The sequence below is a fragment of the Ciconia boyciana genome, chromosome 7 (assembly GCF_034638445.1).
Source record: "Ciconia boyciana chromosome 7, ASM3463844v1, whole genome shotgun sequence".
NCBI classification, from domain to species: Eukaryota; Metazoa; Chordata; class Aves; order Ciconiiformes; family Ciconiidae; genus Ciconia; species Ciconia boyciana.
In genome coordinates, this window is record NC_132940.1 from 58,344,328 (window position 1) to 58,364,332 (window position 20,005).

General features: G+C 39.5%; 1 protein-coding gene across 4 annotated transcripts in view; it reads right to left on the minus strand.

The window, feature by feature from the left end:
• The window catches only part of FXR1 (FMR1 autosomal homolog 1), a 42,577-nt gene that overhangs the window by 6,853 nt on the left and 15,719 nt on the right, over positions 1-20,005 (minus strand). For all 4 annotated transcript variants that reach the window (XM_072866822.1, XM_072866821.1, XM_072866823.1 and 1 more), the window contains exons 4-12: positions 19,294-19,365; positions 16,911-17,059; positions 16,353-16,446; positions 15,330-15,446; positions 15,060-15,230; positions 6,128-6,206; positions 3,441-3,550; positions 2,409-2,495; positions 1,341-1,548 (exon numbers count right to left, since the gene is read on the minus strand). In XM_072866822.1, coding sequence (XP_072722923.1) covers positions 1,341-1,548; positions 2,409-2,495; positions 3,441-3,550; positions 6,128-6,206; positions 15,060-15,230; positions 15,330-15,446; positions 16,353-16,446; positions 16,911-17,059; positions 19,294-19,365 — 1,087 coding nt within the window. The remainder of the gene's footprint in view (positions 1-1,340; positions 1,549-2,408; positions 2,496-3,440; positions 3,551-6,127; positions 6,207-15,059; positions 15,231-15,329; positions 15,447-16,352; positions 16,447-16,910; positions 17,060-19,293; positions 19,366-20,005) is intronic.

Below are 20,005 nucleotides of genomic sequence, written 5' to 3' on the forward strand. Positions count from 1 at the left end.
GGGCTCAAAGATTACCAAAACTGTAATTTATGTACACGGATAAATCAAGGATTAAAGAGCATTTCCTCTCTTTGTGTATACACTGCAGGCATTTGGCGCAGTTTCTAGGCAACTTCTCTGAAATTCCCAAGGACAACTTTATAGCTGATGGCTGTTGCTAAGCAACAACCTCTTCTGGCTGTTGTAATGCTGCTTGAACAATTTAACTGTTTATATTAAATAGTGTCCATAATATCCCACCGTCTCTGAGCTAACCAAACCCACACAGCCTTTTACTACTTAAAAATTCAACACCTACTATTTATGTAAAACATCCAGGAATTCTCCCTAGTAACCATTCTGGAATAAAGAAATTTAGACCCATATGGTTCCAACATGCAATTTTTGCCACTGGGGGGGGAGGGGGAGGAGTTTTCCAAATGAAAGTCTGTGGGTATCTAAACAAACTGAACAACTTTCATTACAGCTTAGTCAAACAATTAATTGGAAAATAGTAAAAAAAGAAGTTACAAACATTAGCATTATCATCAGAATCAACCTGACCAACATGGCATGATCCTGGAAGCTACAGTCAGCAACAGACTATAAAATCCAAACGAATAACTTGTCTGATTTTGTAACAGAAGTGAGCTACGTGTAGATGATCAAGAGTAATTTAGTGTATTGAACCAACAGATTTTTTTTTTTTTTCTGTTTACAGGAGCACCTATGTTTCTTTGTGAAATATGTCTATATTCAAATGCAGACTGTCTCCATTTGGGGAGCTGCTGCTGAATGAAAAGGGGATGTGCACACCTCTAGGGAACTGAATACCAGTTCCTTGTTAATTTAAAAATACATCAGAGTATCTCACTACATCTTAAACAAATCCAGTTAGTTCCTGACCAAAGTAAAAGAAACAGGATTTTGTGCTGTCTCCATTTCAAATTATTTTGCTTTACTTTTCAAAAATACATTCATAAGATGGCCATGATTACAGAGAAGCGTTTTGTCTCCTCCTCAATCAAAACAGATAACGCCAATTCCAGTTTTTAACTTGTGTCTCCCGAAGGGTACCTGTGGTTCTTTCTCTTTCCCAGCTTTGTATGATATAAACTACCACTGTTGAAGGACAAGATCTTACCGGAGTTGGGTTTCCTCATTTTTTCAATTTAAAAATTCACCTCAACAAGAATGTAAATCTAATTAGGTGTCTTGAGCTATGTAAAAAAATAAAATGGCAATTCTAAATTTTCAACCCTACCTTCACTCAACTATGCTGAACACAAAGAAATCTAGAGACAGTTATGGATTCAAAAGTATACTGAGGACTTGCTGAATAGATGTTCAAGAAAACTCACCATAACCAGATGTGTAATTGGGGCCTCTGCGGCCTCTCCCTCTTCCACTGTAGGATCTGGAACCTTGCACTGAGGAGAGGGTGCTCTCATCAGTTGTATAACCCTTTTCTTTTTCAGGAACTCTAGCAGAAGAAGGTCTGAAACCCATACCAATCTGACGCAATTGTTCATCAATCTGGAGCCTTTCCAGTCTTAGTTGTTCTACCTCCTACATAAAAGGAAACAAAAAAAATTGCTGGTAAAGAAATACCAATCTGACGCAATTGTTCATCAATCTGGAGCCTTTCCAGTCTTAGTTGTTCTACCTCCTACATAAAAGGAAACAAAAAAAATTGCTGGTAAAGAAATATTCTTTCCCCTCACACAAAATACCATCGTCCATCCTGTCATCTTAAAAACTAGCATTCCTGTAGGTGAGTTAACACCACCTTGAAGGTGACTGCAAATAACAGAATTCAACTGAGTTTTGCAATCTCTGAGTTTCGGAAGAAATCTAAACCCTTTCTCTTAGATCACCATGCTGAAAGACTGTTTTTAAGACTATTACCACCTTTCTTAACTACATTTCACCACACACCTTCTAGTCAAATTTTAAAAAAGCAAACTGACAAAGTAACATGATTCAAATTCATTCATTATTTCTGTTAAGTCAACATCACAACTCCATACAAAGCTAACTAATCTAAATGGGTAATTGTGCTAATACTACATAGTATTAGTATGTTGCTACTAGAAATGCCATCCTACCCCAACAGAGCATTAACCTCAGAACAACAACACTAACACAGACAAAAAAAACCTGTGTATTACTTCTCAAATGCCACTTAAAACAGTGCTCTTTACAGTCCAATCCCTTCAACACCAACAGCACTAAGTAACCATGATAATGTATTTAAAGGCCTCCATAACACCTATGGGCAAGGGGTGGGTTCAAGGCACCAAACCTTAAATCCTGATGTACAGAGGAACAGTTTATCAACTGCAAATCCCATCAAAGTTGTTGCTCAAAAATTCTGTTACTTCAACCAAAGTTTCCTCTACAGATTCTTTTTTCTGAAATACACTTACCTTTAGATACGCGATGTGGTATTCTAAAAGAACTTGGACATTTCCAATGCTTTCTTTAGTACCAACAAATACAAACGGTACCATTCCCTATAGAAACAAAATGCCAAGTCTTATTTTCAGGAAGAATGTTATCATCAAAACAATGCTTTCTGTTTAAATTATTAAAAAATCTGTTTAAATTACAAAAGTGAGCTAAACAAGCAAAGATAGTAAATGAATCTTGGGCTGCAAAGATGCACTAGACATAGCTCAGACTGAGGTGAGGGTAGGGGCTTGTGTGTCAAGGACTTAAGACTATGCAGCTTTCCCAACAAACTATTGTGGCAGTCGAGGTAACTGGACATAGTGTTTATATTAGCCCCCAAACAACAAAATTGCTGTGTGTGTTTATCACAGTAGGTGTGCAGAAGTATCCATAATTTACCAAGAAGTGTCCAGTGGTTAATTAATCCAACTTTACAAGATGAAGCACCTTTATAAAACTTTATCTTAAGTTCTCATATATTTAAAATATGTGAACACAATTAACACTATCAATCCCAAATTAATTATGCAGCTAAAGCACATCTAGGAGAAAGATTAAAAAAAGTCTTGCTTCAGCAGCAAAAAAACCACCTTTCTCAAATTGTTTAATATAAAATTTACTGCAAGATGCCCAGCTGAAAAAAGCGCTCTCTCTATACCCGCAGTAAAGTTATAAAACTAGATTTGTTAAATATCCACAAGCATCTATCCTAGAAAACTACCCAAATCACAGGCAACCTGTTTTTGTAACATGGACATCATTACAGGTTGGCCATGAAAAAAGGATGTATAGGCCACAAAAGCTGTATTTATAAACTACGTAATGATGCAGAGATGAAAGTGATCCCATTCTGATGCTGTAAGGTAGCACTTCAACTCATTTGAGTCATGCCCCAGAAATTCTCACTTTCTGCATGTATTTTCCTACACATTCTTTGTTAAAAGATTCAACATGACTGGTTTGGAAAATAAAAACCTAATCATAGGAAGAAACAATAAAGTACTTACATCTTCACGGGGCAGTTTATTTTCATTATCTCCTTCAATTCTCACCCTGACGACTCCAGACTTGTCTACAATCTCCTGAATCACTTTTCCATTTTTTCCAATAACTTTTCCTTCAGAGGGCAAGAATGGTTAATTTTGCACCCATGTGCAAAATATTTTAATGGATTTCTTAATCTTAAGTTACATATAACATAGTTGCAACAACCACCTCACTCTCCTTTACCGTTCACGTTGTTTCAAAGTTTTCTCTTACTTCACACAGGTAAAAAAAGAAACAACAAAGAAAACCCCACACTGTGCCAGAAGCAAGCAGTGAAAACTTCCAAAATTAAACTATATATAGATATATGCATAGAATGACAAGTATTGAAGAAGATCACCACTACACCTAAGTTTCAAATAGAACCAGACTAAGAACAGAGTGGCACAAAAGTTTTGCAAATGCGTATTTTAAATTTATTCAATCTTATTCATCTTTCCTGACATTTTGACAGGCATATTCAATATATGTTTGTTGTGAGCCTCTTAAAAGAAAAAGAGTAAAAAACTACATAATTGTTTTCTGAAAATTAATTTTGCCTTTACAACAGACATGAGTACTGCCCATACTTCCCATATTACCTTTAAAATACTTATTTTGAGATCATGTGTGGGATCTAAACCAAAAGGTTCTTCAGAACTTATATGTTTAAATCTCAAAAAAAGTGACTCCTTTGCACCCTTTACTAAAAGTTTTTATCTCTTCCTTAAACTAAAGTTATGCAGGAACACTTCGTCATCCCAGCTACAGATATCTGACACTTAAAAACATTTACGTTTTAATTATGAGTAAAGGTAGAACCTCTGAAAAAAGGGTGTAACAGCCAAAAGTGTGTGACGGAACACTCCATAAGAAATATTCTTTACAGCAGGTATCGACATGATACAAAGTAAAGTGCAAAAAGCATTAAAAATAGTTTCCTTTCCTCAACAGTTCAAATAGCTCAGCAGGGTTTTTTGTATGGTTTTGTCTTAAAAAAAACATGCTACAGCTAATCATTCTGTATGCCTACAATTTCATTTTGCACAATGATCCTGTTACTACTACTAAGATAAACCATGCTCATTATAGCGTTAAACATTTTTCTATGAGTAATGGTTAGCCAGGATTTGGGAAACAGTCCTCAGTCCCAAGGAGCTTCAGTAGCTGAAACTGGCAATTCAGTAGATGGCACTCTTTTCTCTTGATACAGAAAGAAATGCATTGGGCACAGTGCGATAACTTCAATTTGAGTCATTAAAGACCACTACGCTTCTTTTAACTTGGGTGTCTTCATAAAGCGTAGCTAAATGTATGTCTGCTTACATACATGACCACAGGTGATCTGGGCAAGATGTCTGCCTTTGTCATAAATTGTTACTGTAATTGTTAAAAAGTAGCATTTTCAGTTAAATGCATTACTATGACTAGTGCCATGAGTCCTGTATGGGTCTATTCACATTTGGTGGAATGCCATCCAACCCCCCCAAAAACCTCAATTTGTAAAACATTAGATTTAGCGAAGTTCCTTGGTTCAACTAGGTTTGCTGAATGAGACTGCAGAAAAAAAATGTGTTCACGTACAAACTAACAATTAATTTGCTGAATGTTAGAACAAGCTTTAACATTTGGTAGATGAGAGAATCATCAAGTTGCATCAGATACATAATTTGCAGAGATCCTATTTAAAGAAACCCAACAAAACGCTACACCTTAACTTGCTCAAGTTACAAAACCTTGAACACCTAATTTTTAGGAGTTTGCACATGAATTATTTAAGTTACATAGTCTATAATATGCAAGCTCTAAATCCAAAACTACAGGGGGTTAAAGCACAGCTTCTAATTTCTGCTTTGGATAATCCAAACTGCTGTTGAATCAGGCACAACACCTGCATTCTTAATGCTCCCTTCACATCTGCATTGCCTGTGAGCTGGTAATGTAGAGTAGGAAGCTGCCAGACTCAGAAAGCACATCAAGCAGGCTAAGACGAGTAGAACAAGGGAAATGGAAAAAGTACCCTATGAAGACTGGACTAGGGAAAGACATGTATTTTTCTTGAAGGGCAACAGAGATTAACCCCACCTTTAGGTAATTTACGAGACAGAAGCTACCATAATATGCATTTACAAGTTTTGGGAAGCAACACCTTCATGAAACTGAAACATGGAAAAATGCCCATTTCTAGACTGAGGATGAGACTGACAAGCACTGCTGATTTACAGAGCAGCTCAACACCATCCAGCCACCACCTCCAACAAATCTGAACCCAGGAGGGAGCAATAACATGAGAATTGTCTTGTGTCATTCTTGCAACTCAACTATAGTACTTCCATATTAAATTCTGGAATTTAGTTTCAGCACTTCTAAGTAGTCAATTTAGCAAATAATTTTTTTTTCTAGAACCTGAACTTCAAATATTACCATTAAATTAGGTAGTACAAGTCTGTAATGAGACCATTTTAAGTACTGAAATCCTGACAAAGTATTATTCAACAATAATATATGTAATTTTTTAATTCCCTGATACATCCAGTTTTAAAAGATTAATCACTTTCTACTTAAATGGAGACATCAAATATCATATTGGCATCTAAATTTTCTCTGCAGAGTCATGCTGATTGGGCTCCCTTTCCCCAAGTTTTCAAGTTTTAGCAGTATTACATACCAACGAGATTTCTGGGAACTTGAATAAAGTCCTCCACAAATTCCAAGTAACTTCTAGCCTTTTTTACTGCATCAGCAGTCTGGAAATGAATTTAAAAAACATGGAGTTTATTTGTGAATATAACATGTTAAAAATAAAACCTTCTAGCAACAGCTGCAAATCTTCCAAACTTCAAACTTATTTTCAAAAAGAGAGGAACAGAGACAAGATTAATCTAGTTTTGAACTAAATGTTAAAGAAATAATTGAGTAAAATGCCCAGAAACAAAATTCAGTGGCAGAGCAAAGCATCAGTAATGAACAAAACTTTTTCTATGCTGTTTTAAGACATTTTAAAATATTATCTGCAACTTATCATGAGTAAACCCCAGCCATAAAATATCTTACAAATATATCTTGAAGCAGTTGCTGGCAGACATTAATTGGGAAAAAACAGCTAATTATATTTACTCTCTTGAAAATCAAGACATGATTTTCAAATCTAGAACCAATTTTAAAAAAAAGTCAATACAACAATTATCACAAAGATTCTGTACTTAAATAAATTTCTAAGAGGTCCTACCAGCATTCATAGAAACTTCAGCCTACAAGAATACTATGCTAAAAGAAACTTTGGATCATGTATCTCATTTCACCTGACTTCGCAGTGAATGATAATCATATGGCTATGATTAGATGGGCAAGCCATAAAACTATAGTTTAACCTCTGCATTTTCCTCTAAACTGCTTTGGAAGCATCCAGTTTTTCTCCACAGAAACTGTGCTACCATCGATACTGTCAGCAATATGAATTTATTTTGCAACTTTTAATGTCGTTTTTAACATGTAATACACTATTACATTTTCCAGAGGACCATATATAGAAAAATGGGAAGAAGAAAATGAATTTTAGATTTGTTTGTCTCTTGACAGTATCTAAAGATTATGTCACCTGATAAAGATAAGGCATTTCCAAGGTTGAAGAGCAATCTCTCCACAGAACTTTACAGGCTCACTGTAAACAATGACTGGCTTTACAGCCTTTTCCATAAGAAAGGTGTACTGATTTTTCAGAACAGCCTAAATAAAACAGCTGTTAGAAGTTCTCTATGAAGTTTCTGTTCTCTTACTTAGTATTAATGAGAATGGAAAGAAAACGACAAAAATCAATCACAGAGCCTTTGCTGTAACAGACAGATCCATTTTGCATGCAAGTATGAATACCAAAGGCTGTCTGCAAATACCCATTAATCCTCAGTGAATAAACGCTGCCAAAGCAACAGAAGTAGCTACTCCTCTTAGGTGTGCGCAGACTCACAAGGCTTGCCCACCACACAACCCACTTGTATCTTCAGGAAAGCAACTTGCTGCAGAAAGGCTGGAAGGCTACGTTCAGAGCACAGTGCTCTGCTGGAGAATTTGGCAGCAGTCAGGCAAAGTGGGGATTCAAAGGAGCAACAGCACTGCAGGAAGGTATAGGAGCATACAGACACAGCACACCAAGCCTGTTTAGAACTGGCTACAGGTAGGAAGTTTTCTGTTTCCTCTACAAAAATTCTTCTGCTTCTCTCCTGTCTTATGCCTGACAGGAAACTAAGCCTGAATAACAAGCACCTTCAGACAAACTCTCTCCTGTAACTACAGGCAAATTACACCAGGGCAACCTGAACTCTACGCAGATCGCTAAAATGGTATACTGAACTAAGGAATCATAGAACTGTTTAGGTTGGAAAAGACCTTTAAGATCATCAAGTCCAACCGTTAACCTAGCCCTGCCAATTCCACCACTAAACCACATGCCTAAGCACCATGTCTACGCATCTTTTAAATACGTCCAGGGACGGCAACTCAATCACTTCCCTGGGCAGCCTGTTCCAATGCTTGACAGCCCTTTCCGTGAAGAAATTTTTCCTAATATCCAATCTAAACCTCCCCTGGTGCAACTCGAGGCCATTTCCTCTTGTCCTATAACTTGTTACCTGGGAGAAGAGACCGACCCCCACCTCTCTACAACCTCCTTTCAGGTAGTTGTAGAGAGCGATAAGGTCTCCCCTCAGCCTCCTTTTCTCCAGGCTAAACAGCCCCAGTTCCCTCAGCCGCTCCTCACAAGACTTGTGCTCCAGACCCTTCACCAGCTTCGTTGCCCTTCTCTGGACATGCTCCAGCCCCTCAATGTCTCTCTTGTAGTGAGGGGCCCAAAACTGAACACAGTATTCGAGGTGTGGCCTCACCAGTGCCGAGTACAGGGAGACAATCACTTCCCTAGTCCTGCTGGCCACACTATTCCTGATACAAGCCAGGATGCCATTGGCCTTCTTGGCCACCTGGGCACACTGCTGGCTCATATTCAGCCAGCTATCGACCAACACTCCCAGGTCCTTTTCCATCAGGCAGCTTTCCAGCCACTCTTCCCCAAGCCTGTAGCGTTGCACAGGGTTGTTGTGACCCAGGTGCAGGACCCAGCACTTGGCCTTGAACCTCATACAGTTGACCTCGGCCCATCAATCCAGCCTGTCCAGATCCCTCTGTAGAGCCTTCCTACCCTCAAGCAGATCACTCCTGCACAACTTGGTGTCCTCTGAAAACTTCCTGAGGATGAACTCGATCCCTTCGTCCAGACCATTGATAAAGGTATAAGCAGAACTAGCTGGGGAACACCACTTGTGACTGGCCATCAACTGGATTTAACTCCGTTAACTCCACACCACAACTCTTTGGGCTCAGCCATCCAGCCAGATTTTTACCCAGCGAAGCGTACACCCATCCAAGCCATGAGCAGCCAGTTTCTCCAGGAGAATGCTGTGGGAAACAGTGTCAAAGTCTTTACTAAAGTCTAGGTAGACAACATCCACAGCCTTTCCCTCATCCACTAAGCAGGTCACCTTGTCATAAAAGATCAGGTTAGTCAAGCAGGAGTGCCTTTTATAAATCCATGCTGACTGGGTCTGATCACCTGGTTGTCCTGTACATGCTGCGTAGTGGCACTCAAGATGATCTGCTCCATAACCTTCCCTGGCACCAAGGTCAGGCTGACAGGCCTGCAGTTCCCTGGATCCTCCTTCCAGCCCTTCGTGTAGGTGGGCGTCACATTTGCTAACCTCCAGCCAACTGGGACCTCCCCGGTTAGCCAGGACTGCTGATGAAGGATTGAAAGTGGCTTGGTGAGCACTTCCGCCAGCTCCCTCGGTACTCCTGGGAGGATCCCATCCGGCCCCATAGACTTGTGTGTGTCTAAGTGGTGTAGCAGGTCGCTAACCATCTCCCCTTGGATTATGGCGGCTTCATTCTGCTCCCCATCCCTGTCTTACAGCTCAGGGGGCTGGGTACCCCGAGAACAACTGGTCTTGCTATTAAAGACTGAGGCAAAGAAGGCATTAAGTACCTCAGCTTTTTCCTCACCCTTTGTCACTATGTTTCCCCCCGCGTCCAAAAAATAATGGAGATTCTCCTTAGCCCTCCTTTTGTTGCTAATGTATTTATAGAAACATTTTTAATTGTCTTTTACAGCAGTAGCCAGATTAAGCTCCAGTCGGGCTTTGGCCCTTCTAATTTTCTCCCTGCATCACCTCACGGCATCCTTGTAGTCCTCCTGAGTTGCCTGCCCCTTCTTCCAAAGGTCATAAATTCTCCTTTTTTTCCTGAGTTCCACCCAAAGCTCTCTGTTCAGACAGGCTGCTCTTCTTCCCCACTGGCTCGTCTTTTGGCACCTGGGGACGGCCTGCTCCTGTGCCTTTAAGATTTCCTTCTTGAAGAATGTGCAGCCTTCCTGGACTTCTTTGCCCTTCAGGACTGCATCCAAAGGGACTCTGTCAACCAGTCTCCTAAACAGGCTAAAGTCTGCCCTCTGGAAATCTAAGGTGGCAGTTCTGCTGACCTCCCTCCTTACTTCTCCAAGAATCAAAAAGTCTATCATTTTGTGATCGCTATGCCCAAGATGACCTCCAACCATCACATCACCCACAAGTCCTTCTCTGTTCGCAAACAACAGGTCCAGCAGGGCACCTTCTTCCCTAGTTGGCTCACTCACCAGCTGTGTCATGAAGTTCTCTTCCATGTACTCCAGGAACCTCCTGGACTGTTTCCCCTCTGCTGTATTGTATTTCCAGCAGACATCTGGGAAGTTGAAGTCCCTCATGAGAACAAGAGCTAGTGATTGTAAGACTTCTCCCAGCTGCTTATAGAATATTTTGTCTGCCTCTTCATCCCAGCTGGGTGGTCTACAGCAGACTCCCACCATATCTGCCTTGTTGGCCTTCCCCCTGATTCTTAAACACCCAACCCTATTGTCACCATCATTAAGCTCTAGACAATCAAAACACTCCCTAACATACAGGGCTACCCCACTGCCTCTCCTTCCCTGCCTATCCCTTCTGAAGAGTTTATAGCCATCCATTGCAGCACTCCAGTTGTGTGAGTCATCCCACCATGTTTCCGTGATGGCAACTATACCATAGTTTTCCTGCTGCACAATGAATTCCAGGCCCTCCTTTTTGTTGCCCATGCTGTGTGCATTGGTGTAGATGCACTTCAGTTGGGCTATTTATCCTGTCACCTTTTTTGGGGGAGAAGCCCTAATTCCTACATGACCATTCTCAGGTGCCTCCGTGATTTCTAACACATCAATAACCCTTGCATCTTTGCTGCTGCATGGATTTCCATCCCGTACCTCCACTGACACGGCAGACCGAAGGACCTCGCTAGGACACCGTCCCTTGAACACTGGTGTGCCGCCCCCAGGCTGATCTCTAGCAAGCCTGGTTTTATCCCTTTCCCTCTTCAAATCTAGCTTAAAGCTCTTTCAATGAGCCCTGCTAACTCCTGTGCAAAGTTCCTTTTCCCTCTTTGAGACAGGTGTCCCTGTCTGTCGCCAGCAGGCCTGGTGTCGTGTAGACAGACCCCACGATCAAAAACCCCAAAATTCTGCCAGTGACACCAGACTCGGAGCCAGGTATTGATCTGCTGGCTCTTCCTGTTTCTTCCCTCATCATTCCCTGCAACTGGAAGGATAGAGGTGAACACTACTTGTGCTCCTGATCCCTTTACCCGTCGTCCCAAGGCCCTGAAGTCTCTCTTGATTGCCCTCGGACTTCTTGTTGCAACTTCATCACTGCCTATCTGAAAAATCAATAATGGATAATAATCCGAGGGCCATACCAGGGTAGGAAGTTTCCTCTTCACATCTTTTACCCAGGCCCCAGGGAGGCAGCAGACTTCCCTGAGAAGTGGGTCTGGTCTGTATATTGGGCTTTCTGTTCTCTTCAGAAGCGAGTCTCCTATGACAGTGACCTGGGTTTTGTTTGTTTGTTGTTTGTTTTTTGTTTGTTTGTTTTTAGGAATCTGTCCTAACCATATCACCGCTACACTGCGAGTAAAATTACAAATAAGGCACTCTCCTTCCAGAATGCTGGTTTCTGGCCACAGTTCATCTACAATGTTTTCCAAGATAAGACAGTGTCATTGGTTAGTGGCGAGAACTCCTACAAATACTCTCTTATAGCTTTATTATTAAATGACAGAAATTAACTGACAGTTAATTGAGGTTATACAGATGCTGAAACAAGAAACAAAGCTTCAAATTAGCAACAGCAAAAGTGTAGAATTAAGGGACCAATATCAGCATCTAGTCAGTAATGACTGCTTTTGAACACAGTTTCCATTTTACACTAATGCCTCAGCCCTTTCATCTGTCACTTTTTAGGCAACACATGAAATAAAAGTAGCACCAGCTCCTGCATCTTTCAATCAAATTAGGGAAGTCCTAGAAGAACAAAAAAATTTATAAGCCTCTCCTTCTGGCAGAGGTCAAAACAACAGCAAGAGAAACACGGGTGAATTGGATTTCATGATAATGAAACAAGCAATAAAGCATGGAAAACAGATGAACAGGAAGTCATTGCAGGGAGCAGAGGCTACGCTACATACTCAAAGCAACTGCTAAAATGATACAAACTTCAACACACATTAGCAATTTTTCACCTTCAATGAACTCTACAAATAGGACACAATTAACTAAAGAGTTCACAGTGTCCTGCCTCAGAAGTACGTTTATCAATTCTTTCCCAAATAAAGATGAAGGAACAGTGACTGCTTTCACAGAAGCAGAGTCAGGATGAGAAAAATACACCACTGCCACTAACTGCAGTTCTCCAGTGCACTCATATGCATACTTACACTTTGCCACAAGAATTGTTACGCAAGCACAACCTGTATGACTCATTCACACCTCAACATGAGATAGCATACAAAACCGATCTGGGCAATGTATTCTCAGTTCCTTGCAGTCAGTAATTCAGAACAGGAAAAGAAAAGTAACTTCTCTCTCTCTCTAAAAATCAGTGTGTGCAGGGATTAAAGACCTCAAAGAATTCCAGTTACTAGTAACTATCTTTCTAACTTTTGAATTACAGTCTATACATCCATTCATGCTCTGGTTACTTCACATAGTAGCTCATACAATCAAGACATGTCCATGTTACTTGAAGAGTCTAATAGAAAGATTAATGCAGGGTATTTTTTGAAACAGCATTATACCTACCATTTTTGCAGCAGGAGAGTTCTACATGAGTGTGAAACAAGAACTGTATGGCTGCAGATTTGAGGGAAAGTGTTTTGTAACATAGTCACTAATGTAGAGCTAGTGGCTACACGCTGGTGAAGTGCACTCCTATTACAAATGGTGGATCTGTCTCAGGAGCCTCACAGCAGTTTCTGAGACAAGGTTTCAAAAGTCTCTCCAAAGTCCTGGTAGCTCTTTTAGATCTTCCCGAATGGAAAAAACAAAACTACCTCTGGGAATAATTTGAAAAGCCTTATCCCCATGCAGATAAAGACAAAGCCCTCCCAAGTCATGGAAGGGAACAGTGCTTTTTCCATTGTGACAGAAGTCTTTTTTCAAGAAAATAAAATGCGTATTAGTCTCCTAGTTCAAATAGAACTGAGCTAATGAAAGCTCCAAAGGGAAAATGAGTGTTCTTGTTTTCTCCAAAGGGAAAACAAGAAGTAACAGCCTCCTGAAAAAGCCGGGATAGATAGGATCTTGCTACTCTTCTATCCAAAGGAAGTTATCATACAGTTAAGTATCTTAAAGAAATGGTGTAAGAGGGAAGAAGCTCAAGTGTTAAGAATTGCACAAGAATTGAATGCAATTAAATTTTGCCAGTAATTAAGGTCTAAGAGAAGCTTTTCTGTTTCTGATAAGGCTCTCCCTCCTGAGGAAGCACAAGATTTCAAAAGTAGGGATAGCCACTCACTGTCCAAACTCTAAAGTTCACAGTACTGTAGTCTCCGTAACAGGTATCACAAGCAGCAGTTCAGGCAGAAGGGGAAGGGTCTTGGAATCAAAGTGGTCTTGACCAGAGAAGGAAAAAGCATCAACAGCATCCCATACAGTTTAGCTTCCTTCTAATCATATAGCTTTCCAATATACTTCAAAATTTATCTCCTTGTTCCTTCCCTCAAAGATTCTGGCCCTGAGCAACACTGAACTCTTATTCGTATGCAAAACATTAGCTATGAGACACCCTCAGACCCTGACTACAACGTCAAGGACACTGGATCACTACTTCCACACACCTCACAGCCTAAAATTGTCTGCCCATGCATTCAGCCATTAGGGCCTGGCTGCTTGCCAACTCCAGATGAAAAGAGGCAAAAAGAGTAGACAAGTATACCCAGATGCTGAAGCCCTCGTCATGGAATATTTAGGTTGTCTGGCTTTTTTAGAAGCAGCTATCACTTCTAGGAAGGACAAGGCTGGCTGTGTCTAAAGGCATTTTTATTTAGGGGGCATCTGGTATTTATAATCATTGCTGTGCACTACTGTAAGAGGCTGGTGACAGTCATAACCTTTCCACAAGTTTCAGCACCACATCATTCATGTTAAAGACATCGAAACTGGAATACACTGGACATTCTACTGCATTTAAACTTGTCCGATTCTTCTTCATGAACTGTGAGATGTGATTTAGTGGTAGTACTAGGTCAAAGAAGGATCCGTTGCCACCCTGATACCCTGGAAGTGTTTAAGGTTTCCAAAGAAAGGACAGAGAACTTCAGAGATACTGAAGAGTACAGAAGTTCATCCTCCTCTCAGCACTATCAACTTCATCTGACCCTTGGATCACAACCAGGTTCTACTCCTGACATATATGGAGCATAATTCAACACCACAGGTTGCTGAAACAGTAGACAACCAAGGACTTCTAGAAGTGTTAACACCAGGGACTCAGGTGTTAGTGGCACCTGTAGAGTTGGTAACATGGGATAGAAACCCTCAAGAAATGTTCCGACAGGGCCCTGGTGACAGTGGCATCTTTGTCACTACTCTTCTGCCTCCTGAATTGATCATTGTTTTAGTCCAAAGACCAGCTACATTTCAAGGCACTTGAGATTTAAAGCACATCAGGGTAAGAGTCACACAAATGGAATTAACTTGGAGCAAACGAGTATTATTTTGCCAAAGCCAGCATTGAATTGCCAAAATAAAAGGGTTAGAAGCAGCAGATACAGGCTTTAACACATTTGCCTAGGTCACAGGAACAGACATAACACAGCAAAACACACATGAACTAGAAAGGGGGGAGGGGGAGAACCAACAAGAACAGCATATACAGTCTGAAGGAAAAAACAACAACCAAACAACAGAAAACTGTGATCAAGTAAAACAGCGGCAAATGATACTTCTCTCAGGTTGACCGAGATGTACAGTGCAGTTATAGAATTTGTGCATCAGGACATGGACTGATTAGGACGGAACACATCTTACGCAGGTCACCACTGCAATGAAGTCTCGTATTTCAAATACATGTGGTACAAGCTGCCATAGTGTGAACATGCATATAGACAGACAACTACTCAACTATTTCCAGTTCTTAGTTCTGGGTACAGCTCTCACCACTCTAAAAGCAAATATAGAGCTAAATGCTCATGAGTTTCATATAAAGTTTCCCCCTTACCTCTCCATAGATTCTGAAAGTACCAGTATCCTCCTCAAGTTCAATGGCAGTAACTCCTGGAACCTTTCTGGCTTGTTGTATGTTACTGCCATGTGTTCCTATAGCAAGTCCCATTAAATCTTCTCTGACTACAAATTCCTCATGAAATGCTGCAGCAAGCTGCTTTGTGCACTGAAGGGAAAATAAAGTAAGACTCATCCACATGCACTCAATGTAATGTACAGTTACATAGTCAGTTTCAAGCAACAAGAATTACAAGCTATGGCTTACTTCTAAGTGTTTTGTAGCTTCTTCGTTTCTTGACATAAGCATAAGTTTGGTACGAATGCTGCGCAAATGCATGTCACTGAGTATATTCACTCTCTTCACTGTTGCTTCACTGGCAGACTACAAAAGAGAAGGAACATGAAGTTTCATTTTTTAAGCAAATCCACATTTAAAGGATAAATCAGGAACCTATTTAAACTAAGTCATAAAACATGATCTAAATTTCTAGAACGTACATGGACATTATTGTTCCTCAAAACAAAGCATGAGAAATTCAGCACCACCTCTGCAAACCCACCAATTTTCTGTTCTCACTCACAGCATATTTACACTACAGATTTTGCTGCTGGATATACAAAGTAAGTCTTTCACCTTGATGTTCCCCAGACAAACAAATTGTACTTAATTCTACCATATACATACTTGTCACTTACTGTCTGAATGGCAGAGCTAAGGAAATAAGCAAGGAAAACACAATTCTGGAGAGTGAGGTTCTAGTAGATAATATTAAGTAAACAGAACTGTGAAGAACAGAACTAATGCTGGGAAAAGTCTACGTAGTAAGAGAAAACCATCACAGAAGAATTTAAGTGAACAATTCCTTAATGGATACGCTGAACTGGCGCAGTTCTTCGTGTGGAAATCCAGCTGTAGTTCAAAGTGCACAGTGTAATACAGCATGGGGGGAAATCTACTGCTCCACAGCAGAGTAAGCTATAGTTAGCTTTGAGCCATCTGCACGAATCAGTGAAATGGCACTCAGTTGTGGATGACAAAAGTCATAAAAACAATGAGACTAAAAGCTGCTCCTAAAATTAGGCTGCATGCAGTGCAGTACTTGTAGCTTCTCTAAAAGGCCTACCCCAAAGATTAAATTTAAACACATCTACTTACATTAAATATCTCACAATTTACATAGCTTGACAAATTAAACCATTTTCCATATAAATATACAGCTGGCTATATACTCCCCATAAATAATATACTGAAAATTCATGCAACATTTACACAGAAATAATTACTTACCAGTATTATTAGTTGAGCAGTTTCAGCATGATAAAAAATTCGACATGCTCCCACAGCTTTCTTGAAATCTTTATGTGCATTTTCATTAGCACACCTAAGGAGACAAAATGATTGTTATTTCAACAAGCTGCATCAAAACAGAACATGTAATATCATGGCCAGAACTAAGAATGTTTCAGAGTAGTTTATGGCAAAGACTACTCAAACTGGAAAATTCCCATTCACCTTAACATGGTTCCAGAGCTTATTTCTCTATGAACTGTATGCCATCACCGCTATTTGGCAAGTCTCAGTACCAGAGGCCCACTGTGAGTGCATCACCTGTACAAGCCTAAAACAAGACTTGAACACCTCCCATCTCAGAACTCACTTTTCGTCCCCACCCCAAAAGCTCAGCAGGGATCCCAGTCAGTGGTTTCTAAACCAGCTACTGCAGCCATAGCCACCCTTAAGATTCTTCATAGACTTGTAAATTGGCCTCTAAAATATAAGCCAAGTGGGTTTCCCTCCCCCCCCAAATACAGTAAATGCCTTATTAAAGTGTGCAGAGCTACTCACGCATCTCTCAGATCTTCAGGAACATCCACTGTGCACTTGAAAAAGGTGTTCTTTTTGACAGTTTTATTTTGATTCACAGGTCGGAGTCGTTCGTAAGTGACAATTTCATTGTAAGTGGCATCACAAGCAGCATATTCAATGACATAAAACTATGGAAGAATTTTTTTTTTTTAATGGTAACTTCAGTAAGGAACAACAAAGACTTAGTAACGTTACCTGCATCGCCAAGAAAGTATAAAATATGAATATATAGACTAAAACATAAATCTGAGTTGATATAATGCTACAATTCTACACAAATGAACCTGGACATATTTCAACACCCATTTGATACCTCAGTGAAGACAGGGCACCATATCAGCATAGTTTCAGTCTGCCACAAAAGCGTCTTTGATTGATTTTTCTCATGCCCATCCCTCTTCAAATACCTACTTTAGTCCAGTTCAAGTTCCAAAATTCAATGTTTACTGGAGCTCTAATACTAAAAAATACCTAGTAGAGAAGCAAATATAACTCATTCTTCACAGAAATATCTGCTCTGCAACGGGGGGGGGAGGGTAAATCCACTGATTCAGTGGGCAAACTACCTGTGAATCATGTAAGATCAAAAGGAAAATAGAAATTCAATCTTTTTGATACACACTACCCAAATTTAGGAAAGCAAGAGAACTAAGAAGATTTAACAGCTACCAATAATCTACTCCCACACTTCCACCTAACACATGCAAGTATAAAGAAGCTTGTATGCACAGTATCCCCGAAGCCTGGCTTTGTGTTAGGGATGCAGTTGCCTCCTATCTTCCCTTCCACCTGTATGCAATTTAGGAGTGCAGCAGTACCTTCTCCTCTTCCTCCCTCAAAACTGGTTGTTGTTTTTGTCAACACAAAATTTACTGAAGTATCAGGAAAAAGTAAATCGCTACGGTTGTGACATACTTTTCCACATGCTATTTTCCAATTTCAAGTTTAGCTCAGGTATCATCCTAATCATATAAAACTGCTTTGAAACATACCACAAAACAAGTTAAGTAATAATAATGAAAAATAAACAATAAACAGACAACTAAATTTAAGGGAACTACCACTATATGCTTTAAAAAATTAACTCCTACAGTTAAAGATAATTCTCATTATCAGAACAATCACAAAGCTAACTATCATTAGATACATGGGTTGTTTGTGAATTTCACATTTACTTTGAGGAAAAAAATTGAATGAGGAACTATGTTAACAACTGTACAAAAAGCCAAAATTGAGGGTTTTTGGGGGGGGGCAATTCCATAAAATACCTAATTTGACAATGCTGTATAAAGACACCAGCCATCTGAGGATGAAAAATCATTTTTTTTCCCCTGTCAAAAATACTAGAAGATTAAGAATTGGATAAAATGGAATTTAAATTCAGAATTAAGAATTCTTCTTTTGCAACTTTTTAAAATAAGCAGCATAGCAAGGTAACGGATAGTAAAATTCCAAATTTGTGACATATAAGAGAAGCAGATTAGCCCCAAATGACAAAATCTATCATTTAAATCAGTTTGTCTCCTTTTCTCTTGTTTTAACAAGCTGTTCATCCACAAGGATCAAGACACAGAATCTTCCTTCAATAACTGTTTACTACCACTTTGCCCTTACAGAGCTGAACAGCAGTTACTATTTGTTGAGTTTTTAAACAGTATCAGAAACTGGACAATTTTTTTTTTCCTCAGCCCTGTTCCCTTTTAGTTTAGGAATCTAACACAGTAGAAGCATCAAAACACAGGACTCTTCCTACTACGAAGTTAAATTATCTTGTTGTTTCACAAAATGAAGTTTTAATGAGACTATCAGACACTGCCATAGCTCTATACACTTAAGTGTCTGAACCCTCAAGTTACTTTGCAGCTGCAACTAACAGTCTACAGTAAAATACAAATTTGACATATGTAAAAGCAAACCAACCAGTGTCTTTCCACTACACTCAGCAGAAATACGTACACAAAAAAGAACCCACAGCAACACACATTGATAGCTACAGGATGCTTAATTTATGGAGTTTAAACAGACTTTAACCACAGGTGAAGCATACTGCTTCACTTAATTTTTAGCACCAAGTTCAATGCACAAAGTAGGTTTGTTAGAAGTCCTGATCTTATGCATGCATAGAGTCCTCCAAGCAATTAAATTACTTATAATGGAAGTGACTTGCTCAGCTATAAAACCACAACCCTCAGCTGTGTAACGCAGCATGGGTCATTCCGAAGTGATCTCAACTTATAATTCTGTTTTGTCATGTTCTTCTATTTGTAGTACTTTATTCATAGTTTCTTCCATCACAAAGACCTTTCACATTTACTGTATTTAACGTAACAGCATGAAACCAGTAGCTTTTAAAATAATTTACCTCTCCTTTCATCATTCGAACTTTTGCCAGCCACCAGCCACAAGGTTCTTGGTCGTTTGCTCTAGAATAAACCTGAAAATGAAAGTAGTAAGGAACACTGAAACCACATACAGAAATAATTCACTTGCCTGCGTGTATAATGAAGAAAGAACATCACAACTTTTCTAATTTTCATTAAAATGGAACAGTATTCTACACAAAAGTAATTTTTGTATAAACTATCCAGTCATGTGCTTCTTCCACAAATTTTTATTATTTTGCACTATAAGTATTGTATGCAAACGAAATCTGCTCGCATTACTGACAATTCAACAGACATTTCTAAAGCAAGATAAAACCTTGGCTCAACGCTTATTCAGGGGCAGTTCCTCACTAAATTCAAACATTGTCTTCACACTGAAAGCTCACACATAGAAGTAACTCCACAATTAAGATTTTTGTTTTGTCCTTGGCTTACCTGATATACCTAGGACTACTGAAGTGAACCAAGTCATCCTATGAATACATATTTCATATTTAACAAATGCTACCAAGTTAATGCAAGATCACATATAGAACAGATGACTTCTGAAACTTTCATTTTCCTCATCTTCTGTAAGTTTCATTTACTCCTTATACACTTCTGACAGGCCAAAGTCATTTGCATGCAGACTAAACAAGAAATTCTGCAACAGCAAGGAGGCAGAAAACAATCCTTTACATTTAACCTCTA